The sequence below is a fragment of the Sorex araneus genome, chromosome 1 (genome assembly GCF_027595985.1).
Source record: "Sorex araneus isolate mSorAra2 chromosome 1, mSorAra2.pri, whole genome shotgun sequence".
Classification (NCBI taxonomy): Eukaryota; Metazoa; Chordata; class Mammalia; order Eulipotyphla; family Soricidae; genus Sorex; species Sorex araneus.
In genome coordinates, this window is record NC_073302.1 from 375,845,063 (window position 1) to 375,870,262 (window position 25,200).

At 36.4% G+C, this 25,200-nt stretch overlaps 1 protein-coding gene across 1 annotated transcript in view; it reads left to right on the forward strand.

Moving 5' to 3' along the window:
- Positions 1 to 24,692, forward strand: part of AGMO (alkylglycerol monooxygenase) — a 321,738-nt gene extending 297,046 nt beyond the window's left edge. Inside the window, exon 13 of the mRNA XM_055141569.1 lies at positions 23,979 to 24,692. Coding sequence (XP_054997544.1) covers positions 23,979 to 24,047 — 69 coding nt within the window. The 3' untranslated portion in view covers positions 24,048 to 24,692. The remainder of the gene's footprint in view (positions 1 to 23,978) is intronic.
- Positions 24,693 to 25,200: the final 508 nt, after the last annotated feature.

Consider the following 25,200-nt stretch of genomic DNA (forward strand, 5'->3'; position numbering starts at 1 on the left):
CCCTGTGGCATATTCATATGCCAAATACAGTAACAATGAAGGGTCTCATTCTCCTGACCCTAAAAGAGCCTCTAATGTAGCACCGTTGGGAAGGACGAGTAATGAGAGGCTGCTAAAAATCTCAGGGCTAGGATGAACAGAGACATTACTGGGCCTGCTCGAGCAATTTGAGGATCAACGGGTTGGTACTGATAGTGATAGTGATTGTTTGATTTGGGGGTGGGGTGGGGCACACCTTGCAGTGCTCAGTGCTTAGTCTTGACTATGTATTCAGTGATAACTCTTGGTGGTGCTCATATGCAGTACCAGTGATCAATCCTAGGTTGGGCCCATGCAACACAGTGCCTTAACTTGTGCTGTCTCTCCAATTGGCCACCTGGCATATTCTTAATTCAATATGAAATTTGACAAACAGATTGTTTTCTTAATAAAGCAGATTTTTTCCACTAAGAATTTATTATCATCTGCATCATTATCATACGTGGCACATTTAAAACTTTATTCAAGAGACTATCGTATAGAGCCAGAAATATATTACAGAGGTTTAGATGCTTTCTTTCTATGCGGCTGGCTCTGGTTCCATTTCTGGCAGGGCATATTGTTCCCTGAGCAATGCCAGGAGTGATCCCTGAACACAGAGCCAGGAGTAAGTCCCGACCACCACCTGGTGAGTCCCCAAAACCAAACAAACAAACTAAAAACTGGATTATTACTTTACCATAAATGTACAAATACATTGTTCTGATATGAAGTCTTATGGTATTTAATATTCAAAGAATATTCATTTGTGCTTCTAATTGAAAAGAGAAGGTGAAGAAGGGGACTGGAGGAGAATAAAAGAAAGTCTATAAAATCATAGCCATGGAAAAAGTATAGTTTTCTAACTTGTATTAAAAATTTTCCCAGTATAGCAGGCAACCTCTCCATGGACTTGAACAAAGATGAGGTTTGATCACAAAGCCATGAATTCTCTTTCTGATTGCTATTTGGCCTGAAGCTTACTGGAAGCAGCACCATCCTAGTAGACTGTTTTCCAGCTTTGAAATTTACTGGAGTATGATTGTATTATGTGTTGACCCTGATTTATGTTGAAAATCCAGCAACGTTTTTTCCAGAAGTGCTTTGTGTATGTGTGAGCCTTTGAGGCCTGGCCCCGAGTAAATGCTGACTGGCTCACTTCAATGTACTCATTTATTCAGAGGGCCGGACTCGAAAGGCAGAAGCTTTACGTATCTAGTGGTATTTCAGTGAAATATTGTGAAGCAGATATGGGTTGCTGAAAAAGAATCACTATGATGTAATATACCAATGCTCAATTACACGTTAGCATGCACCTTAAAAAATTCTGTCTCAAGAGAAAAACTGATTGTCATAATACTGTATTTCAATTAAACCCACATCCTAGGCATTTTGAGTTCCAAATTCCTGAAAGCCTCAAGATAATGTGTTCCATGTTGTGGGGTTAATTTACATAAAGTTCTGGAGCTCCTGCTGCACTGTTTTAAATTTTAGTAGCTTTGATATTCTCCATAGTGCTATACAGAAATATTATAAACTAGTTTTCACAGAGACAAGTTATGATTATCAGCAGGAATTAGTTTCATACAGTGATCTCGACAGTATTATACCAGGACATTACCCAGACACCCTTATTTTATTGTGCAATCCCTATAAAATACATCTGTTCCACAGTGTGTGTTTTGAAATTTAAATATCCTCACATCATTCTGACTGACCTGGCCACAAAATCATGTGGGAGAAATCCTGTCTCTAATCCAAGTTGTGTTGAGTCTTCAGTAGTTTATATGGGAGCTCATATGTGAGCAAATAAATAAGCAAATAAATGAAAAATAGCATATTTGAATGTGTTATCAAAGTATGTAAAAATCTGACCAATTATAATGCCATTCGGCAGTATTCATCCTGGTGAAGTTTTCAAGATTTCTGATTGTCTTTCTGGATTCTATAATGTTACTCTGTGTAATTTCTGCTACATAACAGGGGGATTTATGTGGGAAATCTGGGATGATCCAATAAAATTCAAAGCATCATAGTTAGGTAAAGAAAATGATAGTATTCAGATAAAACATTGGTTTACTGGTAACATAGAGTCTCAGTTCAACACATTTGGTAGATATAATTTATAACTGGATTTAGTTGAAAGTTTGAAATAAAACTGCTGTCTGCCTAGGTCTTAGAAGATCATTGCTGTCAAAGATGAAGTCAGAAATTCTAATGAATGAAAAAGATGAAGGGAGTTAAAATAGTTTGTGGAACTGACACTTAACTCTTAGGTGCATTCTATTCTCTCTCTTCCTCTCCATTTAAAAGGGTAAGATTGCTCTAAATTACCATACATCTACATTTGATGCTCCATTGTTACTTTCTTCCACTTAGCACAGTGATTCTCCAACTTGAATTTGTAAAAGAATTACCATAAAGGGTTTGAATACATGAAACCATATGTATTACACTACAGAAGTTATTTAGGGATCTTCTAGTGTAATTTTAACTCTGGGGAACTTCTGTTGTGTGTACCAACTTCTGAAGCTAGCCCAGGAGATTATTCTGGCCCTCATTTATTTATGAAAATTACTAGCACATTTCCTTTGAATCCATGAAATATACCTTTTATATTATAAAATTATATTTATAAACACATATGCAGCTATACCTTCTGAAAATTCACACTGTACCAAAGCATACTTATTCCTTTATTCAATATTTAATATTGACTACACGTCTCTTCCAACTTTTAACAAGTATTGATAACAAAAATTGAAGTATAATAATAAACTTTATTTAGATTATAGTTACTTAACAATTTTGTCAGTAACAAGGTTTCATGGATCAGTGTTTCAGCAACACACCTCCCACTCAAGTATCAGTTTCCTCCACCACTGTCTGTGTCCCCACTCACCCACATCTTCCTGCTCTTGAAAAGTTCAATTCTGCAGATAGTTCTCAAGAGCTATTGCCTTTTTCCATTTGTTATTCCCTTACTATGTTTATTTTTTATTTAATTTTTTTTTTCATTTTTGGCTCACACCAGCAGTGCTCAAGGGTAATTCCTGGCTCTGCACTCAGGAATGACTCTTGGTGATACCCCATGACCCTATCGAGTGTGAGGGATCAAGTCTAGGTTGGACACATGCAAGACAAATGCCTTATCTGCTCTATCTCCCAGGCCCTAATATTCTGTTTATGAGAGAAATCATTTTGGATCTCCCCCTCTCTACCTGACTAACTTTATTAAGCATGAGACCTTCCAAGTCCATCCAAGTAGCAGCAAATTGCATGTTTCTTTTTCTTATAGCCAATTAGTATTCTATGATAGTTTTTAAGAATCCTAACATTACTCCCCCATCTCTCCATTTCAAAGTAACAGCGAACCGAGAATATTTGGAGTCGATAACTTACAGCTTTAATGTTTACTTTTTTATAGAGAACTGGATAATACATTAATGGCCAAACTGCATTTTTCTACTCTGTCCCTGTCCTGACCCCACAAATTATACACACAGGTATCTCCATTATGGTAACACTACTTCATAACCACTAAAAACAAATTTTACCTCGGTAATTTCTGCTGTCTTGAAAGCATATCATTGTTTGCCAATGCCTACAAAGTTTTTCCTTTATTTTTTATAGGCTGTACATACTTCTGCAAAGCTTTGTAAGAGTGATTTATACAATTAGTTTTCTGTGCCTTTTTGGTAATGACCACTAGGTTTTGTTTTGTTTTCTATTTTTTTTTTCCAAAGATAAATCTAGCGTGTCTTCGCTTGAAATCTGGGCAACAAAGCCCCAAAAGGTCAACTTTTTTCTAAAGATATTATGGATCCTGAATGTTCTGATTCTTGGTCCAGAGGTGTAATTCTGTCCAGGTCCAGTGGTTCTTGAGACACCAAAGACCATCTCAATGATACCCGGGATCAACAGGATCATACCTGGCAGTGTATGTGTGGGGGCAATGGTGGCGTGGGGTGCTGGAGGGGGGGATACATATGCAAAGTTGATCTGAAGTCCAGCCCTTTGAATTATGTATGCTTACCAATGAGTTCTGAGTCAACTATAGAATTTCTGGAATATATTATGTGTGATAAATATTTGAATAACAAATACAAACATGTAATTTTGTGTTCATATACTCTCTTTGAAATAAGAACCAAACTATATTTTTTTATTATCGACTTCAAACAGAGCAGCAGGTATTTAGTGATTAATTCAAAAAATAACTATTTCATAATGTGTATTATTCTGTCAATATAGTGGCGTAGCCATAGTAGACTTTCCTCATGAAATCTATACTGAATATTTTATTAATTTTTAAGAGTTTTATTTTCAAGTGCATAGATAAAAATAAAGTCCTAGGGAGTATCACTGTTTCACTGTCACTGTCATCCTGTTGCTCATCTATTTGCTTGAGCAGGCACCAGTAATGTCTTCGTTGTGAGACTTTTTGTTACTGTTTTCAGCACATTGAATATGCCATGGAACCTTGACAAGCTCTGCTGTGCAGACGAGATACTCTCAGTAGCTTGCCGGGCTCTCTGAGAGAAAGTCCTAGGGAATAATAAATAATAATTCCTGGTTAGTGTTTTCTAATCATACTTCTTTCATTTTGCCTCTTGATATTAACCACTTCCCTGCCAGTCACCAGCAGCTCCCCATAATCAAAAAATGTTTCCTGTTATTAGCCCTGTCCCATCTTCATTTTATCCCTAGGATTGCTTTTGTTATTCAAAGGATATCTTAATAAATACTGTTACTTAAGAAATATCTGTTGTTTACATTTTTCTTTACTTCTTTTTGTTTTCGTTTGGGTTTTTTGGGGGGATCTTTGGCAGCATCCAGGACTGACCTCTAGCTCTACACTCATAGATCATTGTTGGCAGTGGTCGGGGAACATATGTGTGCATCAAGTTGAGTCCTCTTTGGCCACGTGCACATCAAGTGCCTTACCTAACATACTATCCTCTGGTTGCTCTATTTCAGTTTTTTGAGGAACATATGTAATTCCCCTAGAATGACATTAGTATTGCACTAAGAATGTTAAACATAGTTCTAGATATGTATAGGAAATTTATTGGTCAAAACTATGAAAATCTAAAATGGTTGTTTGGCAATAAAAAAGAAAAGATGGATGATTAGGAATTATTTCTTTCAGAGACTTAAGCAATACTGTACTTGATGAGATGTTTGCCTTGCATATGAGTGACTCAAGTTCTATCCCTGGCATCCCATATAGTCCCCTGAGCACTGCCAGAAGTAATTCTTGAGTACAGAGCCAGGAGTAATCCTTGAGCAGTGCTAGCAATGGCGGCAAAACCAAAAATAATCATTTATTTCATTTCTTTGTATAATAGACAAAGCAATTAAAGTTGAGAAAATTTTAACATTCCAATAATGTATTTCTTAAGGCCGGTAATATTAAAAAAATAACTCAGTGGGAACTCTGAACACCATATTCTCAGGAATGTAAATCTTCAAACAACTTACTCTATTATAGGTATCCACTAAAAATCCACCCTACTTGGTAGGAACACTATATTGCACTAAATAATTACATCTCCTTATTATTAATGAGTAACTTTTGTTATGATCAATGAGGAGATGCTGGGACCCTAAACTCTCATTGGAAATTCAGATTTCATATCCACATCTTCTAATTTGTCACTATTTTCAGTTCACTTTATTGAATTTCAGCAAGAAAAATAATACTCTTCAATAGTATTTTATATATTACTGACACGGAATGTTATGGGTATTTTAGTGGTGGTGGGATGTAGCAAATTCATATATTGATCCCATAAAGTTGAACATTATTTTAAGTAACTAAACTATAATTTTTAAAAGTTGCATTAATCTTGTTAAAATTAGGGAAATGGATTTTCCCATACTTTAGATTGAGAATCTGGAATTATAAGTAATTCCCTGGAGCAAAATAATTTGTGTTCAACTAGGCCAATTTAATTTTATTCTTTTGCCAGAGTTCTTATAAGAAGTTAAATACAATTCCATTTTTTGGTGATAGAATCATTGCTTTGTTTTATAGGAAATTGAGTAGATCCATTACTGAAGCTACTACTTTCTTTCTTTCTTTCTCTCTTTCTTTCTTTCTTTCTTTCTTTCTTTCTTTCTTTCTTTCTTTCTTTCTTTTGTTTCTTTCTTTCTTTCTTCCTTTCTTTCTTTCTTCCTTTCTTTCTTTCTTTCTTCCTTTCTTTCTTTCTTTCTTTCTTTCTTTCTTTCTTTCTTTCTTTCTTTCTTTCTTTCTTCCTTCCTTCCTTCCTTCCTTTCTTTCTTTCTTTCTTTCTTTCTTTCTTTCTTTCTTTCTTTCTTTCTTTCTTTCTTTTCTTTTCTTTTTTAAATTTTCTACTTATTTCTTAAAATGTTTGTTCACAGATATAAATTATCACCCAGAGACAGCACTAAAGGTGATAAATTTACATTTGTCATTTATACAATTGAATGAATTTTATAAACACCAACCGTCAGAACAAAAAGTGCTTATAAGGTTGGAAGCCTGTTTCAGGGACTAAAGGTGAGGGTAGTTGGGACAGAGAAGGGACCATTATAACAATGCTGGTTGGAAGGGATTACACCAGATAGGAGATGTGCAGTGAAAGTGGGTCAACGACCAAACATGATGGCCTCTCAGTATCTTTATTACAAAAGACAATGCCCAAAAGGAGGGAGAGAGAGAGAGAAAGAGAGACAGAGACAGAGAAACAGAGACAGAGAAAGACAGAGGAAGAAGAAGGAGGAGGAAGAAGAGGAAGAGAAGGAGAAAGAAGAAGAAGGAGGAGGAGAAGGAGAAAGAGGAGGAGGAGGAGAAGAAGAAAGGAGGAGGAGGAGGAGGAGGAGGAGGAGGAGGAGGAGGAGGAGGAGGAGGAGGAGGTGTGTCAGTCATAGACCATACAGCAGGCTAGATGGGGGTGGGGGCGGTGGCGGTGGCAGTATGACAGGAGGGATACAGGGGATATTGGTGGTAGGAAATGTATACTGGTGGAGAGATGGGTGTAGAACACTGTATTCTTGAAACCTAATCATAAAAGCTTTGTAACTGTACCTCACAGTGATATGGGGATTCAATTAAAAGATAGTGGTTGTATATTTATAACACTAGCAAAATTTATCTTTATTATATATAAATATCTTATCTAGAGTTTTGGAAATTATGTTACAATAAAAAAGAGGTACTTACATCATACTCCATTAATAAACTTTATTTTATTATTTGCATATAACAAGAGTTTAAAATAGAATTTACAATATATGGCAATGAAAAGGAAAATGTTCATAATGTAAGTAGATAATTCAACATATGACTGCCTAGGTTGTGGGGAAAATTATAAATCAAATGGTTTAAGTGCACATTTTGACGTCTATCTCATAAGAAAAAAGACTATTATGTATATGCATATATATATATATATATACATACGCTTGTCCTTGAAATGTGGAAGGTTTCTATTTTTTTCAGTTCTTTTGGTATGAGTATAATATCTTTCTCAGAAATTTGTATCACATTTCCTTTGATAACTATTAATGATCCTTTTCTAACCTTTTCTTTCATAAGTAGAGCTATTGTTACTAATATTATCATTCTAATCTTCCTTATCAGCATTCTTGTTTGGCTTAGAGAAGATATAGAGGGTACAGGCTAGTACCTTTGTTAGAGCATAAAAGAAAATATGCCCTTTGAAAGTTTGTAGTGTTTACTTAATCAGTACCTACATTGCCAAGCCTTATTGAAAACAGCGGGTGCCTGCTGCCTGCCTTTTGCTGTTTTGGAACCGTTGCCAGAACAGGTAGTCAAAAATGGAAAGTAAGGGAAAATTTCAACGTTGTGGTTGACTCTCAGGAAAGCAGCTGTGGCTTCTTTAGGAAGCAGTCATTGTTTCCCATGGCTAAAACTATATGCCCTTGGGTCCAGTTCGGCATGAGCAGCCTATTAGGATGCAGTTTATGACTTAGGACTTATGGGAGAAACCATTTGGGCATTCCCATCTCTGGCAGAACTTTGAGAGAAATCGCTCAAGCTGTAAGCCATATGTGGACTGCTGGCCTTCTATTTAGCTACTCTGGGAGGTTTCCATTCACTGGGCCTCTAATCATCTCTTTGACACAAGAAAAACAGCACAAAGGGATCTCCAAACATACCTTTTCATGATATATTGTCCTGTTTTTAAAAGCAGACATCGCTATTATTTCTGTAAACACAGTGTTTACTTGCTAACAATAAAATTGCTTTTTAAGAAACTTGTTTCATTTCATAAATAATAGTAAAACAAAAAGTTTTAGCAGCATGTTAAAAATCCTGGATTTGCTGCCGGCTTGGATGTGTTTTGCAAGCATGCTCCTCAGATGCTTTTCCAGAGTAAAGGTTTTGTAATCAAGTATTAAAAATTAATATCCATATGGGGTGACCTAGACACTTCATTTACATCAGAGCTAACCAAACACCAGCAGATAGCTTTTGCTATTTAAGATACACCAAGGATCAATTTACAGCTTTAATAGGATCATTTGATAGAAAGAGCTACTCATTTAATTTTTTATAAAAATGTCATTTTGGTAGATTAGGTCTCAGTCTTTATAATATTTGTTGAAACAGTTTATTTAGAATATATGCCTTATATTTCAATATAAGATATATACAAATATTAGAAAACTATAATTATATTTTAGATTAAATATTAATTTATTAAAATTAATTAGAGTTCTGCTAGGAGACTACAGAGTCATGATAGATCTAGCAATTATTTGTTTAAATCTTTTAGTTTCAAAATATATTTCAAAGAGAAGAATAGTTTTGAGACCATATTAGGCATGCCTAGAGAAATGAAGTGATTTTATTACATTCATGAACTATTTGCACAAAAATGAATAATGAATATAAAAATGATATTTAATCAATGAATTTTAACTGAATTATCTTATACCTCAAAAAATACACCCCTTTTAAAAGCAGGTTATTTTAAATGGTTTTCATACCACTAATATTCAAGTACTTATTTTTTCTTGTCTCATTTTACTTGCATATTTATAGAGCTAAACAGGCTACTGTTAACTGGTTTCACTGACATACTGTACTTTTTGTTTCTTTGTTTTGATGGACAAAAGTTTTATTGTTAGGAGTAAGTCCTGATTATTGCTGGATGTGATCCAAAAATAGATTGTTATAATTTTAGAATACAAAATTGCTATTGTTAAAGCCAAAGATAATGATTATTAATTTGTCAGGAAAGATGACAGAAGATTGCAATTCATTAACTCACTTTTTCTATTTTTTTATATCCATAAAACTTACAATCTTGACTTCATTAGAAATAAGAGAAATATTATTGGTGCAAAACTGATCCTCTCCATAATATATCTTTTATAAAATTTTACTCTGTAGAATGCTCAAGATCCATACTAACATCTCAGATATTTTCATCTTTATTTACTGATGTTTTTGTATATACATTTTTCTATATAGGTGACTATAATCATGAAGTTATAAGATATCTTACCTATGTATAACATTAATAACTTGGATTAGTAGAAAAAATATATAACCAGTCTTTACACCAGGTTCATATTCTGGCCATGCTAGTTATATAATTCATGTCTAATCAACTTTGATAACTAATTAGTTTTTCTCTATGTGTTGTTAACTGTGCTAAGTTTGGTTTTTCTTTGAAAGTTTATATTTCACAAATTCAAACAATTGTAATAAGGACAAAAAACTAAGCTAAAAATGTTTGAGAAGGAACCCTACATATTAAAAAAATATATTGAGAAAACCAGGAAATTAACATGAATTGTAGTAAGGATATAGTAAGTAGTCAAAATCAATCTTGAAACCATATTACAAAATGGCCATGCATTTAGAACAAAGTTTGGTAATACAGGAACATTTCAAAATCATATATCTATAAAGACATTTATTCATAACTTTGAATTCATTGAAAAATCCACAGATGTTTTGAGAAATGTAGCATCTATTTTCACTTTATGCTAATTATGATTTATACAATTTCTACCAGATGGGTTTTCATGCACAGTAGCTAATTTGTGCCAACTGTCTTCAAGTATGTTCTCTAAATTGTAGGTAGGTCTTAGAAACACCTCTAATCTTACTAGTCTTTGTGGTTTTAAAATGTTGTTTTTGAGAGGGATAGAGAGATAGTACAATGTGTTGCCCAAACATGTTGTAGGGTCTCCCAAGCCCACCAGAAGTGGTTATTGAGAGAAGAGTCAGGAATTAAGCCCTGAGTACCACTGGGTGGGACCCCAAACACAAAAAATAAATGAATAATTAAATATAATATTATCCTGAGAACTCAAATATGGTCTGAATGCACAATAGTATATTTTATAGGAGTGTTGTTGAGATACACTCTTTTTAGTAAGGTTTAGACATATAGAATAAATTATTACACATATTGAAAGGTGATCTTAATCATACCTGAGTGGCAATTAAAAGAATTCCAGTGAAAGTTTATGCATTTGCTGTTTAAATTAACCGAGTCACTGTAATTGTCACCCCATTGCTCATCCATTTGCTCGAGTGGGCACCAGTAACATCTTCATTGTGAGACTCGTCATTCCTCATTACTCGTCATATTTGGCATATTGAATACGCCATGGCTAGCTTGCCAGGCTCTGCTGTGCAAGTGACATACTCTCATTAGTTTGCCGGGCTCTCTGAGAGGGCAGAGGAATCGAACCCGGGTCAGCTGCGTGCAAGGCAAACGCCCTACCTGCTGTGCTATCACTTCAGCCCAAATTAACCAAGTGTATTTTTTAAATTAAATATCAAGACACCATGGTTTATGTTGCTGTATTTTAGGAATACACTGTTTCAACACCAGTACTACCAACAGTATCCCCTCCCCTTCACAGATACCCATAAATCAGGCTCCCTCCCACCCTCAGTGTGCCCTCTTGACAAGGCACATTTTTAAGTTTGATCACTGTTTGACTCTTCCTTCAGTTTTGTTGGGTCTTTAGTTTACATGTGTATATGTATACATAAACTGCCTTTCAAAACATTATGTTGCTATATTTTTAAGATCATTTGCCACCACTAAGTAGTAAAACTGGGGAAAATATGACTTTTCAGAAGTTGGCTATTTAATAAAAACTTTGCATTCTGTTTATTTTTTAATAACGTGCTCAATACGTGTTCATTATAGGCTTATTTAAAAATCAATATAGGGGCTGGAGAGATAGCACAGCGGGTAGGGTGTTTGCCTTGCATGCGGCTGACCCAGGTTCAAATCCCAGCATCCCATATGGTCCCCTGAGCAGGGCCAGGGGAGTAATTCCTGAGTGCAGAGCCAGGAGTAACCCCTGTGCATCGCCAGGTGTGACCCAAAATTTTAAAAAATCAATATAAATATAGATACTTATTAATATGTGTAATTAAATATATTTAATTACTTAACTGGAGCGATAGCACAGCAGGTAGGGCATTTGCCTTGCACGTGGCCGACCCGGGTTTGATTCCTCCATCCCTCGCAGAGAGCCCAGCAAGCTACTGAGAGTATCCTGCCCGCATGGCAGAGCTGGCAAGCTACCTGTGGCGTATTCGATATGCCAAAAACAGTAACAAGTCTCACAATGGAGATGTTACTGGTGCCCGCTCGAGCAAATCAATGAACAATGGGATGACAGTACTGCAGTGCTAATTACTTAACTATAAGTTATGTATATTCACTTAGTATATTTACTGCATGTAGTGGAATGCAGTTCCTGGAGGACCATGCAATGCTAGGGACTAAACCCAGGTTTTCCACACACAATACATGCACACCTGCCCTTTGAACTAGCTCCCTGACGAAAAATAAATAAAATTTTCATAGGACCGTCTTATCCCATAGTCAGAGAAATTTTATTTTTGCGTTGCTTTTCCTTAGTTAAAACTTTTAATACAGGAGTTAACTAAAATATTTGGACATGTGCCTGCCATGCACAGGGCCACAGGTCCATGCCTGGAATCACGTGCCTCCCAAGCACTGCTGGGCCTAGGCCTCATGGTGCCTAATAAACTATAAGGCAACGAAAACCAAAAAAGGCCTTTACTTTACCATACATACTTTAGAAGTAAATAGTCACACTTTTTACAAGACCACATTAAAATAGTTATATTTATAGCTAGTTTTGAAAAGGGTATAAATATGCACAAAGAGAGAAAACAACACTACAACACTTTCAAATATTGGGAGGTTCCCATATATTATCTGCTTCAAACTTTCTCTTTGTTTGCATTTGACTCATATTATTTTGATCTTTTTTTTTTTTTGGCTTCAAATTAAGTCATTTCTTTTAGCTGGTATTTTCAAACTACTTCTGTAAAATTTTACAGGGGGAAAAAAACGGTTTCATTCATATCTTTATGATTTTTTTTTAATTTCAGAGGCCTCTAAGTGCATTTGTGTTCTATATTTGTACTCCAGTTCTGTTCGTGTTTATTTGTTCTATTGCATTAATAAGAAATTGAGTTATGTTATAGCAATTTTTATTTGCTCTTTAAGTTTATATTTGTACAATGGTTCTCTACAAAGTTTGAATGGTATATTTAAAAACTAAAAAAAGTTAATTTAAGCAAAAAATTTGTTTGATTACATGAATAATTTCATAAAATCTAAATTACTAGTTTAATATGTTTCTCTAAGAAAAACTTGCTTTTGCTGGGTTTGTTATAATAGTGTTAATAGCCTGTTACTGGTATTTTGTGATCTCATTAATGTCAGAAAAATAATTTTTAAGTAAAAATATACTTATATATACAAAAGGTAAGCAGATTTGTTAGAGAGACAGTATAGATATATGTTACAGCAAATTAATACAGAATTATAAATTAATCTGAAAATTTGCACAATAAATTTGTTAACAATTTTTTAAAACTTGAAAGCAATGAAGTCTCAAAACATTATATAATGAGCTGGAGCGATAGCACAGCAGGTAGGGCATTTGCCTTGCACGTGGCCAACTTGAGGTCAATTCCTCCATCCCTCTCAGAGAGCCTGGCAAGCTACCAAGAGTATGCTACCCGTGGCGTATTTGATATGACAAAAACAGTAACAACAAGTCTCACAATGGAGATGTTACTGGTGCCCGCTCAAGCAAATTGATGACCAACGGGATGACAGTGACAGTGACAGTGATTTCAAATATGCCAAGTTTATCCCTGGTAAAAGTTGAATTGTTCCAACAAGCTTAATCTATCATTTGAAACTTGACAGCTTTTTTTATTTGATCATTAATTTTTCAGATTTGTTTATACTGCTAGTCTGCTACTGTGAATGGGTATAAAGTAAATGAGGTGTTAAATATCAGTGATTTATATTTCATTTCATTATTATATCTGGGGGTCAAATCTTTGGTCCTAAAGGGCAGTCAACTTCTAATGCAGTGCTCAAGGATTACACCTAGCACTGGGTGAATATGGGTTTGAACCTGAGACCATAGCATGCATAGCATCCACTTAGTGCATAAGTTCTCTCCATACCCTGTAGCAAATATTTTGTAAGAGAATATTTTTAAGAATAAGTGTTTGGAAATGAAAATAAATTCGAGATATTATAGACATTTTATTTTTCCTTTTGTGAGATTTTTAAAAGCAACTTAAAGCTTTCTTTATATTGCAAGTTCATCTAAAGATAAAATAAACCAAGATCTCATATTTTGCCACCATGAAATGTTGTGAAATGGTCCTAGTTAGTTTTAAAGGAAATTGTCACCACCCAAGTAAAAATTCTTATCTCAATTTAATAAAGTTAAACAGCTGATTGAGAAATTTGCTAATGAACCTTTATATCTCAAATGACAAATTCAGGCTGATAAGTGATGCCTTTGTAAACAAAGAATCAAGATAAAGATATGACCACAGAACATTTTAAAGTGGGCAATCTCAAAAATCAAGTGGTGATGTTAGACTTGTGTTATATAATTTTCTGGCTTAAAGTTATATAAACACATACAGATATTATGTATATTCTCATTAAAATATATAGGCAGATCTGGTTTCTCCATATTGTGGCTATTGTAAACAGAGCGGCAATGAACATGGAAATGCAGATGTCATCTCTACTATACCTTTTTGCCTCTCCGGGAAATATTCCCAGGAGTGGTATTGCGGGGTCAAATGGGAGCTCAATTTCTAACTTTTTGAGAATGGTCCATATTGTTTTCCAAAAGGGCTGAACCAGTCGGCATTCCCACCAGCAATGAAGGAGAGTCCCTTTATCCCCACATCCACGCCAACACCAGTTCCTTTTGTTTTTTGGGATGTGGGCCAGTAAGAGATTAAAAGCATTTAAAATGATTAAAAAGTATAGGGTATTTTCTTTTTTAATTTTTTTTAAATATTTATTTATTTATTTATTTTGACGACTTCCCCGAATAGAGACGGACCGGTCTTCAGTCAAGGGTATACAAGTAGCTGTGCTCCCCTGCTAGAACCTCCAAACAAGCTCTCTCTCTCTCTCTTTTTTAATTCAGAATGAGCCTTTAAGGAAGATAGGATTTAGATTATAGTTTTTTAAAAAAAGGAAAGAATTTGTTGTGCAATGGCAGATTAACAACAAAACCTTGACCTAAATTTTAGTAATTGTAGCAATTTTCACTCATATCACAGATAACAACTCTGTTCTTTTTATTTCTGGAGTCCCAGGTAAATGCAGTCATACATTGGAGAGTGCATACAAAGACAAGTATGACTTACTCACAAAATCTTTCATAAAATTTAGGTTTCTGAGATCATTCTCCCTAAATGTCAGTTTTCAAAATAATCCTTGTTTTCCTAAACACTATATTCAAAACAAACAAACAAAAAAATCCTTAGTTTGATATATTTCATTAACTTCTAAAAGATAGATGTTAGTTTTTCTTTGACTATTAAGGATCCAAATTGAGTTATTTATCCTAATATAGGTTTATCATCTCTGTTCCACTTGAAAATTATTTTCTGTTAGACTCTGTTAACTTTCACTCATCTTCATGGACAAGAATAATTTGTGCCACAAATTAAGGGCTTTAAAAATATACTGAATCTTGGTTTTATTTTACCTGGCACCATCATGAGAAATATCATGAGGTCATTTTCCCTGAGTCAAAAGAAACAAAATCAAAACTTGTCATTGAATATATCGCGTGTAAACTATGTGACAACCCTAACATGTCAATATTTTTCTTTGTTTCAATTGTCTTTAGTGTTAAAATTTTGAATATTGTAAATTTATTAGTTGAAAGAACTACATAAATTTGAAGAAAGTTATCAAATTGCTTAATATAACATACTGGTTTTGAGGACAAATCAAAAGGTTCACAAGAAACTGAACGGTAATGAAATCTACTTATCCGTGTTTTTTTTTGTTTTGTTTTGTTTTTTTTTTTTTCGTTTTTTTTTTTTTATTGTGGAAAGTTACAAAGTTACAAAGTTTTCAGGTTTAAATCTCAGTTATACAATGCTCGAATACCCATCCCTTCACCAGTGCTCATATTCCACCACCAAGAATCCCAGTATAGCTCCACCCCGCTCCCTCACACCCCAAACACCCCCACGCCCCTAGCCCCCCCACCCTAAGCCCCCCCCCGCCTGTGTAACTAATAAATTTCACTTTACTTTCACTTTGATTGCATACAATATTTCAACAAAACTCACTATTATTGTTTGGAGAGTCTCTCCCCTAAAGTCAGACCTGCTGAAAAGGAAGCATTAGGTAATTTGTTTTCCATTGCTGAGGATGAAGAAGTGTGAGGTCGAGTGACCACACTTAGCGGCCTCTCAGTTTTGGGTTTCTGTAATTTAGTATTTTAGTAACTAAGTCCAGAGAGATATCTGCCAGAAGTTGCATCGTTGCCAACTTGTACTTCTCAGTTACATTATATTCCACATATGAGTGCAATCTTTCTATGTCTGTCTCTTTCTTTCTGACTCATTTCACTCAACATGATACTTTCCATGTTGATCCACTTGTATGCAAATTTCATGACTTCATGTTTCCTGACAGCTACATAGTATTCCATTGTGTAAATATACCAGAGTTTCTTTAGCCAATCATCTGTTTTCGGGCACTCTGGTTTTTTCCATATTGTGGCTATTGTGAACAGAGCGGCAATGAACATGGAAATGCAGATGTCATCTCTACTATACCTTTTTGCCTCTCCGGGATATATTCCCAGGAGTGGTATTGCTGGGTCAAATGGGAGCTCAATTTCTAACTTTTTGAGAATCGTCCATATTGTTTTCCAAAAGGGCTGAACCAGTCGGCATTCCCACCAGCAGTGAAGGAGAGTCCCTTTCTCCCCACATCCACGCCAACACCGGTTGCTTTTGTTTTTGGGGATGTGGGCCAGTCTCTGTGGTGTGAGATGATATCTCATTGTTGTTTTGATCTGCATTTCCCTGATGATTAGTGATGTTGAACATTTTCTCATGTGCCTCTTAGCCATTCGGATTTCTTCTTTGGAAAAGTTTCTGTTCATTTCATCACCCCATTTTTTGATCGGGTTGGCAGTTTTCTTCTTGTGGAGTTCAACCAGTGCATTGTATATCCTTGTTATCAACCCTTTATCGGATGGGTACTGCATAAATATCCTTTCCCATTCTGTAGACTGTCTTTGTATTTTGGTCACTGTTTCTTTTGAGTTGCAGAAGCTCCTTAGTTTGAGATAGTCCCATTTATTTATCTTTGTTTTCACTAGCTTAGCCAGTGGCGTGTCAGCTTTGAAGATACCTTTGGCTTCAATGTCGTGGAGGGTTTTGCCGAACTTATCTTCAATGTACCTTAGGGATTCTGGTCTGATGTTGAGGTCTTTAATCCAGTTTGATCTGATTTTTGTACATGGTGATAGATGGAGGTCTAAGCCCATTTTTTTGCATGTAGCCATCCAGTTTTGCCAGCACAATTTGTTAAACATGCTTTCCTTGCTCCACTTCACATTTCTTGCTCCCTTATCAAAGATTAGATGATCATATATTTGGGGGTGTATGTCAGAGTATTCAACCCTGTTCCATTGGTCTGCCGCTCTGCCTTTGTTCCAGTACCATGCTGTTTTAATGACTACCGCTTTGTAGTAGAGTTGGAAGTTGGGGAGGTTGATTCCTCCCATTTTCTTTTTCCCAAGGATTGCTTTAGCTATTCGTGGGGGCTTATTGTTCCATATGAATTTCAGGAGCGCTTGCTCCATTTCTTTGAAGAATGTCAAGGGTATCCCTATAGGGATCGCATTGAATTTGTACAATGCTTTGGGGAGAATTGCCATTTTGACAATATTAATTCTTCCAATCCATGAGCAGGGGATGTCTTTCCATTTCCTCGTGTCCTCTTTTATTTCCTGAAGTAGTGTTTTATAGTTTTCATTATACAAGTCCTTTACCTCCTTTGTTAAGCTGATTCCGAGGTATTTGATTTTTTGAGGCGCAATTGTGAATGGGATTGCTTTTCTCAGGTCACTTTCTTCTCTCTCATTATTTGCATATAGGAAAGCCATGGACTTTTGGGTATTGATTCTATAGCCTGCAACTTTACTGTACGAGTCTATTGTTTCTAGGAGTTTCTTGGTAGAGGTTTTAGGGTTCTCTAAGTATAGTATCATATCATCTGCGAATAGTGAGAGCTTGATTTCTTCCTTTCCTACCTGAATGCCCTTAATATCTTTTTCTTGCCTAATCGCTATTGCAAGTACTTCCAGTACTATATTGAACAGAAGTGGAGAGAGTGGGCATCCTTGTCTCGTCCCTGTTCTCAGTGGGAAGGCTCTTAGTTTTTCCCCATTGAGGACAATGCTTGCCATAGGCTTGTGATAAATGGCTTTGACTATATTGAGGAAGGTCCCTTCTATACCTATTTTGGCTAGTGTTTTCATCATAAACGGATGCTGGATCTTGTCAAATGCTTTCTCTGCATCTATTGATATGATTATATGATTTTTATCTTTTCTTTTGTTGATATGGTGGATTATGTTGATTGATTTCCGGATGTTAAACCATCCTTGCATCCCCGGGATGAATCCCACTTGGTCGTGGTGTATGATCTTTTTGATAAGTTGTTGAATTCTATTTGCTAATATTTTGTTGAGAATTTTTGCATCTGTGTTCATCAGGGATATTGGCCTGTAGTTTTCTTTTTTTGTGGTGTCTTTGTTTGCTTTTGGTATTAGGGAGATATGAGCCTCATAGAAACTGTTAGGGAGGGTTTCTGTTTCTTCAATTTCCTGGAAGAGCTTGAGAAGGACTGGCAAAAGGTCCTCTTTAAATGTTTGGAAGAACTCACTAGTGAATCCGTCTGGACCTGGGCTTTTGTTTTTGGGGAGACTTTTGATTACCATTTCAATTTCCTTGATGTTAATTGGACTATTCAGGTACTCCAGGTCTTCTTGGTTCAGCCTTGGGAGATTATAGGAGTCGAGGAATTTATCCATTTCTTCTAGATTCTCTTGTTTCGTGGCATAGAGATTTTCAAAGTAGTCTCTGATGATCTTTTGAATTTCATTGGTTTCTGTCGTGATGTCCCCCTTTTCATTTCTGATTCGGCTTATAAGGGTTCTCTCTCTCTCTTTCTTTGTGAGTCTTGCTAGTGGTTTATCAATCTTGTTTATTTTCTCGAAGAACCAGCTCTTGGTTTCATTGATCTTCCGGATTGTCTTTTGGGTTTCCATGTCATTAATTTCTGCTCTAAGTTTTATTATCTCTTTCCTTCTGCCTGGTTTTGGCTCCTTTTGTTGGTCCTTTTCTAAGGTCTTGAGCTGTGAAGTCAAGTTATTTATGTGGGCCCTTTCTTCCTTCCTGAGAGATGCTTGCAGAGCTATAAATTTTCCCCTTAAAACGGCTTTAGCTGCGTCCCACAGGTTCTGGTAGCTCGTGTCTTCATTCTCATTTGTTTCTAGGTATCTTTTGATTTCTTCCTTGATTTCCTTCCTGACCCACTCATTGTTCAATATCGAGCTATTTAATTTCCAGGTGTTTGATTTGGTTTTCTGCATCTGTCCACAGTTAAGTTTTATCTTCAGTGCATCATGGTCTGAAAAGATAGCTGGTACAATGTCTATCTTGTTGATTCTGTTGAGGTATGTTGTGTGGCCCAGCGCATGGTCTATTCTGGAAAATGTTCCATGTGCACTGGAAAAGAATGTGTATTCCTTTTTTTGGGGATATAAAGCCCTGTATAGATCTATTAGCCCTCTCTCTTCTATTTCTTCCTTCAAAGCCAGTATTTCATTGGTGAGTTTTAATCTTCTAGATCTGTCCAGAGGAGACAGTGCAGTGTTGAAGTCTCCAACTACTATTGTGTTGCTGGAGATGTCCTTCTCGAGGTCTCTTAGCAGCTGTTGTAGGTATTTAGCTGGTCCCTCATTGGGTGCGTAGACATTCAGGAGTGTGATTTCTTCCTGATGTACACATCCCTTGATTAATAAAAAGTGGCCTTCACTATCCCTTCTAATCTTTTTCAACCTGAAGTCTATGTTGTCCGATACTAGTAAAGCCACTCCGGCTTTCTTGAGGGAGTTGTTTGCTTGCAGGATTGTTTTCCATCCTTTGACTTTGAGTCTGTGTTTGTTCTGGCTATTCAGATGTGTTTCTTGCAGGCAACAGAAGGTTGGGTTGAGTCTCTGAATCCATTTTGCCAGTCTGTGTCTCTTAATTGGTGAATTCAGACCATTGACATTAAGGGAGATTATTGTTATGGGATTTTGTGCCGTCTTTGTGCAAGGGTTTGTTGTGCTTATAGAGGTTGTTCTTGTCTTACAATAGCCCCTTTAGTGCTTCTTTTAGGGTTGGTTTTGAGTCTATGAAGTTCCTGAGCTGTTGTTTATCCCCAAAGTAGTGTATGATTCCTTCTAGTTTGAATGAGAGTTTAGCCGGATAAAGTATTCTTGGTGAAGCGTTGATTTCATTGAGTTTTTTCACTATATCCCACCATTGCCTTCGAGCTTGGAGGGTTTCCTCTGATAGATCTGCTGTGAGCCTAAGGGGTGCTCCTTTGTATGTGATTTCCTTCTTGGACCTTGCTGCTTGGAGTATTGTGTCTCTCTGGAAGATGTCCATCATTGTAACTATGATATGTCTTGGGGTTTTTCTGTTAGGATCTCTTTTAGCTGGCACTCTCCGGGCGCCTTGAATCTGGATGCCCGCATTGTCCAGCTGTGGGAAGTTTTCCGCAATGATTTGTTTGACTGTGTCTTTTTCGTTGGGGTTGGTTCCCTGTGGTTCTGGTAGTCCAATGATTCTAATGTTGTTCCTCTTGAATTCATCCCCTAGGACTCTGATTCTGGCTAGAGCTATTTTGAGGTCTCTTGCCATGGTTTGATGTTGCCTGTAGGCCTCTTGCAGCTCATCTTCAAGCATACTGATTCTGTCTTCGGCTGCAGTCATCCTATTGTTGAGGGCAGTCAGAGAGTTTTTGATTTCATGTACGGAATCCTTCATTTCTTTTTGAAGGTTTTTTATTTCTGCTCTCATTTCTTCCCGTATTTTGTCGGCTGTCTGTTGTATTGTTTCCGCCAGGTCTTCCTTGAAGTTGTCCATCTTTGCATTGAGTTGATTGAACATGTTGAGGATTTCAAGTCTGAATTCTTTCTCAGAGAGGTCAAGTTTGTAGGAGGCGCCCATTGAGGTTTCCGGATTCCTTTGATCGTCCTCTGGTTGCAATGGGGATTTTCGCTGTTTCTTCATGTTGTTTGTGGTGATATGAAAGAGGGCTCTTGATGATGAGTGTCCCTGTTTCCTTTTGTCGTGAAAAAGGATTGTGGATAGGCTCAGTTAATAGTGGTTGGCTTTTTAATTGCCGGTGTAGAACCTGGTCTCCTACTGAGATGTTCTTATGTGAAGTCTTGTGTTTTGTTGTCTTACTGCTTGCGAATAGCTAGGATGTTAGTCTTGGATAGGATGTTGAGAAAACTACTTTCCGCCGCGTGAGCTTTGGCCGCCGGTAATGAGGCCACGCCCACTTTTCTTAGGCCACGCCCCCTGGTGGTTAGGCCACGCCCCTTTCCCACAGACCTTTGCGGGAAGACAGGACGGCGGCGGCGCTTGGGGTCGGCGTGCCGGCCACTCGGCCGGCAGTCCGGAGGGGAGGGAAGCCCGGGGTGCTCAGGGCCGCGGAGCAGGCTGGGTCCGGAAGGGCGGGTCGAGGGAGCGTCACAGACCTTTGCCGGAAGACAGGATGGCGGCGGCGCTTGGGGTCGGCGTGCCGGCCACTCGGCCGGCAGTCCGGAGGGGAGGGAAGCCCGGGGTGCTCAGGGCCGCGGAGCAGGCTGGGTCCGGAATTATCCGTGTTTTGAAGAGGTTTTGTTTATTATCAATATAATTTAATGATGATTTTATTAAGCAAAATTGCCACAGTTCTTAATATGATTTGTGAAATTTTTACTGATCTCAGTTAAAGACTTTGGTTTTTACATTACCCCAGAAAGTTCTCCATGGCTCTATCTTATTGCTTGTCATTGCTTATTTTGTGTACATATATATGGAGCGATAGCACAGCGATTGGGCATTCGCCTTTCACTCGGTTGACCCAAGTTCAATTCCTCTGCCCCTCTCGGAGAGCCTGGCAAGCTACCATGCGTATTGGATATGCCCAAAACAGTAACAATAAGTTTCTCAATGAGAGAAGTTACTGGTGCCCACTCGAACAGTGTGGTATATGTATCATATATTATGTGCATATTTATGTTTGTTTATGTTTAATGAGAAATTTGAAAAAAGATAGAGAGGTATTTTTAAATTATTCCTCTTGGATCCAGAGAGTTAAGACAATGGCCTTCCCTATGATCAACTCCATTTTAATCTCTGGCACTGCTTAGGGTTTCCCCAAGCACTGCCAGAAGTGATCCCTGAGCACTGAATCAAGAGTACACCATGAGCATTGCTGCGTGTCTCAAAAAACAAAAATAAAATAAAGGAATGTTCCTTTCTGGGGCAATATGGTCAATCATATAATGAACTGTACTAGATAATAGTGATTAAAGTTTATCACTACTGCTCCATCTCATATTGCTTTAATTTATATGAACTGACATGTATATGTATATACACTTGTACACATAGTTAAGGACTGAAGCAATAGCACAGCAGGTAGGGCATTTGCTTTGCACACGGCCGACCTGGGTTTGATTCCTCCATCCCTCTCAGAGAGACCCACAAGCTACCAAGAATATTCCACCTGTACTGCAGAGCCTGGCAAGCTACTTGTGGTGTATTGGATATGCCAAAAACAGTAACAAGTCTCACAATGGAGAGATTTCTGGTGCCCGCTTGAGCAAGTTGATGAACAACAGGATGACAGCGCTACAATGCTACACATGGTTAAAATGAAATGTATAATATACAATTTATATATAACATATTGTACATTATATTTTAGTATATTATACATTCATATAAAAATAGTATATAATAATAACATTCATAACAGATTTTCAGTAGTAGTTTTCTTATTTCTGCAAACTATTGGTTTATATTTTAATAGTTTGAGAGGAAATTTACACAATAAAAACTATGAAAAAATTATTGCAAAACTCACTCCATAGCCAGATGTTTGGGCATTATTCTTATTAGTACCATCTCAAATGGAAATCATAAAAGCAATCTTACAGTTTAATTTTTCTACCTAGGTAAACTAACATAAGAGATAGTATGACTTGCTTAAGAAAGTTAGGATGATGCCAGAAATTTACTTCAAAAGAAGTAAAAAATGAAGTGTATTCATTTTAATTACAGAGTGACACCCTAAAAGAATGGGGGGGAGAGAATTCATGTTGAAGAGCACATGCCTAGCACATGCTAAGAACAGGGCCAAGTGTGGCCCTAATGACACATTATACCACTAGGCTGAGCACTGAACATTTTGGCTTCAACACTGGGCTGAAGCACTGAACATTTTCAGTGTTCATTGATACTGAAGATTGCCAGGACTGTCTCAGGGCTTCCTTGAGGATGATTGAGAGGAAAGAAGAAAGAGAGGGAGGGTAGGAGGGAGGGAGGGTAGGAGGAAGGAAGGAAGGGAGGAAGGAAGGGAGGAAGGGAGGGAGGAAGGGAGGAAGGAAGGAAGGAAGGAAGGAAGGAAGGAAGGAAGGAAGGAAGGAAGGGAGGAAGGAAGGGAGGGAGGGAGGAAGGAAGGGAGGGAGGGAGGGAGGGAGGGAGGGAGGGAGGGAGGAAGAGAGGAAGAGAGGGAGGGAGGGAGGGAGGGAGGGTGGAAGGGAGGGAATATGTTCAATGAACTCGAAGGACTTCTTTTGGTTTAATTATGTACTCAGTCTTGAAGAGAGTTTGGCAGTTACTCAATCATGTATATTTTTTAATTTTGTTGATTTTTTAAAATTTTGGATGCCACACCTAACAGTGCTCAAGACACACTCCTGGTTCCATACTCAGGGTTCACTTCTGCACTGAGCGTCATATATGATGCCAGAAATCCTAGGAGTAAGCATCTCAGTATTCAATCTCTCCAGCCCCTTATCACAATTTTTGAGACAGTGGCAGAGATAATGACAGAGACAGAATGAGATCATTAGAATTGTATAATCAGAATTTAGTTAGTTTGGATAAAATTAATTGAATATTGGATCATACTGACTCAGAGAGGAAAACTTTTAATTTTGATAACGTTTTTATTTCTCCTTTTCAAAAGGCTTCTTAAACTATATAAACAAAGATTTCATTTAATAAGGCATATAGAGTGTGCAGTATATCCAAAAGTCAGAAGAAAGTTGTTGCATTCAACATATTTATATATTGTATATATAATATAGCAATGCATGTATATATATATTCATGAATACATATACTCACAAATCTGTTCGTTGTGTTTTAAGCTCCATTGATTAAGTTATTGAACAACTGCTAGATCTAATTTAATAAATTGATTGTCTAAGATGTTTATGTTCATTTTCCTCATGAACAATATTTTAAACTCAGTTAAACAAATGTATTGATTCAATTTTAATTGGTTTTTTCTCTTTGTGTTTTATTTCCTCAGATGTTTTTTTCCATCTGTATTGCTTTCTGGGGAGTAAGGAGCGTGAAGCAACTTGTCTCCGGTTCTTGAAAATAACTTGTTTGTACATAATTCCTTTGTTTTAATCAGTTGTCCACAATCTCAGTGCGTTACTACTGCCAATGGAAATATAATCACTATCTGCAAAGATTATATAAAACATTTTTGAATGAAAGTCTAATACTTACTTATTCTTGCTTGCTCCTAAATTATTTTCTGTTAACATTGTTAAAAAATAAGTTACATTCTTTTTATTCTGACTAAAGAAAAATATCATTTCAAATATGATGATGTATTTCACTGCTAACATCTAAATCGATGAAAATAAAAATAGGAAAGGAAAAATTTTAAGAAGTGAAGAATTTATTTGCATTAATTTGACAAATTTTTCTCTACTATTTGAGGAAACTATGCTAAGATACAATTTGTCAAATAAAATAAACAATATTAGATGTCTGTCTAAGTCTATTTTACCTTAAAAAAACTAGTTATCTAAGGAACTGCAATAGAGAAAAAGACATCACTGGAATGAAAATGAATAGAACTTGTCAGAATTTATTTAGTCAGCAGTTTAATTTGTGATACATGTTTAATAAGTTTTGCCAATTTGTTTTGGTGGATTAAGTAGCATGCAGTAATACTGTGTTATTTTCAATTGTCACAATAATATTAATAAAAATCTAAAATTTTGCCAGATCTATGTCTACATATTTATTGGGAATCTGAAAGTCTTGGAGCATTTTATTTGGAGCTGACTAACAATGATAATCGGGATGAGGTTTAGAGAGGTTTAAAAAAATATAATTGAAACAACTGGATTTTTTTAATGTTTGCTTTATTTCTTTCCTAAAATTTAAAGTTTAATTTAAACAATAAAAATTATTATCCATAAAGCAAGTTTTCTTTCATTCTTTATTTGATCTTTGTCTATATTTGTAATTGTGCTAAAGATACTGTTAAGTTGGTTAGTTGGTTATCCTTTTCTTTTCTTTTTTGGCATACTCAGCTATGCTCAGTGAAAGTGCTCACATCAGGAATCACTTCTAGTAGTGCTTGAGAGACCACATGTAGTGTCAGGAATAAAATCTTGAATCAACTGTATGCAAAACAAGTGCTTTACCTTACCTGATGTACTATCTCTCCAGCCTTTAACCTCGTTATTTTAAGATGTTATATAAGCCTTAAAAAGAGGAAAAAATGAAAC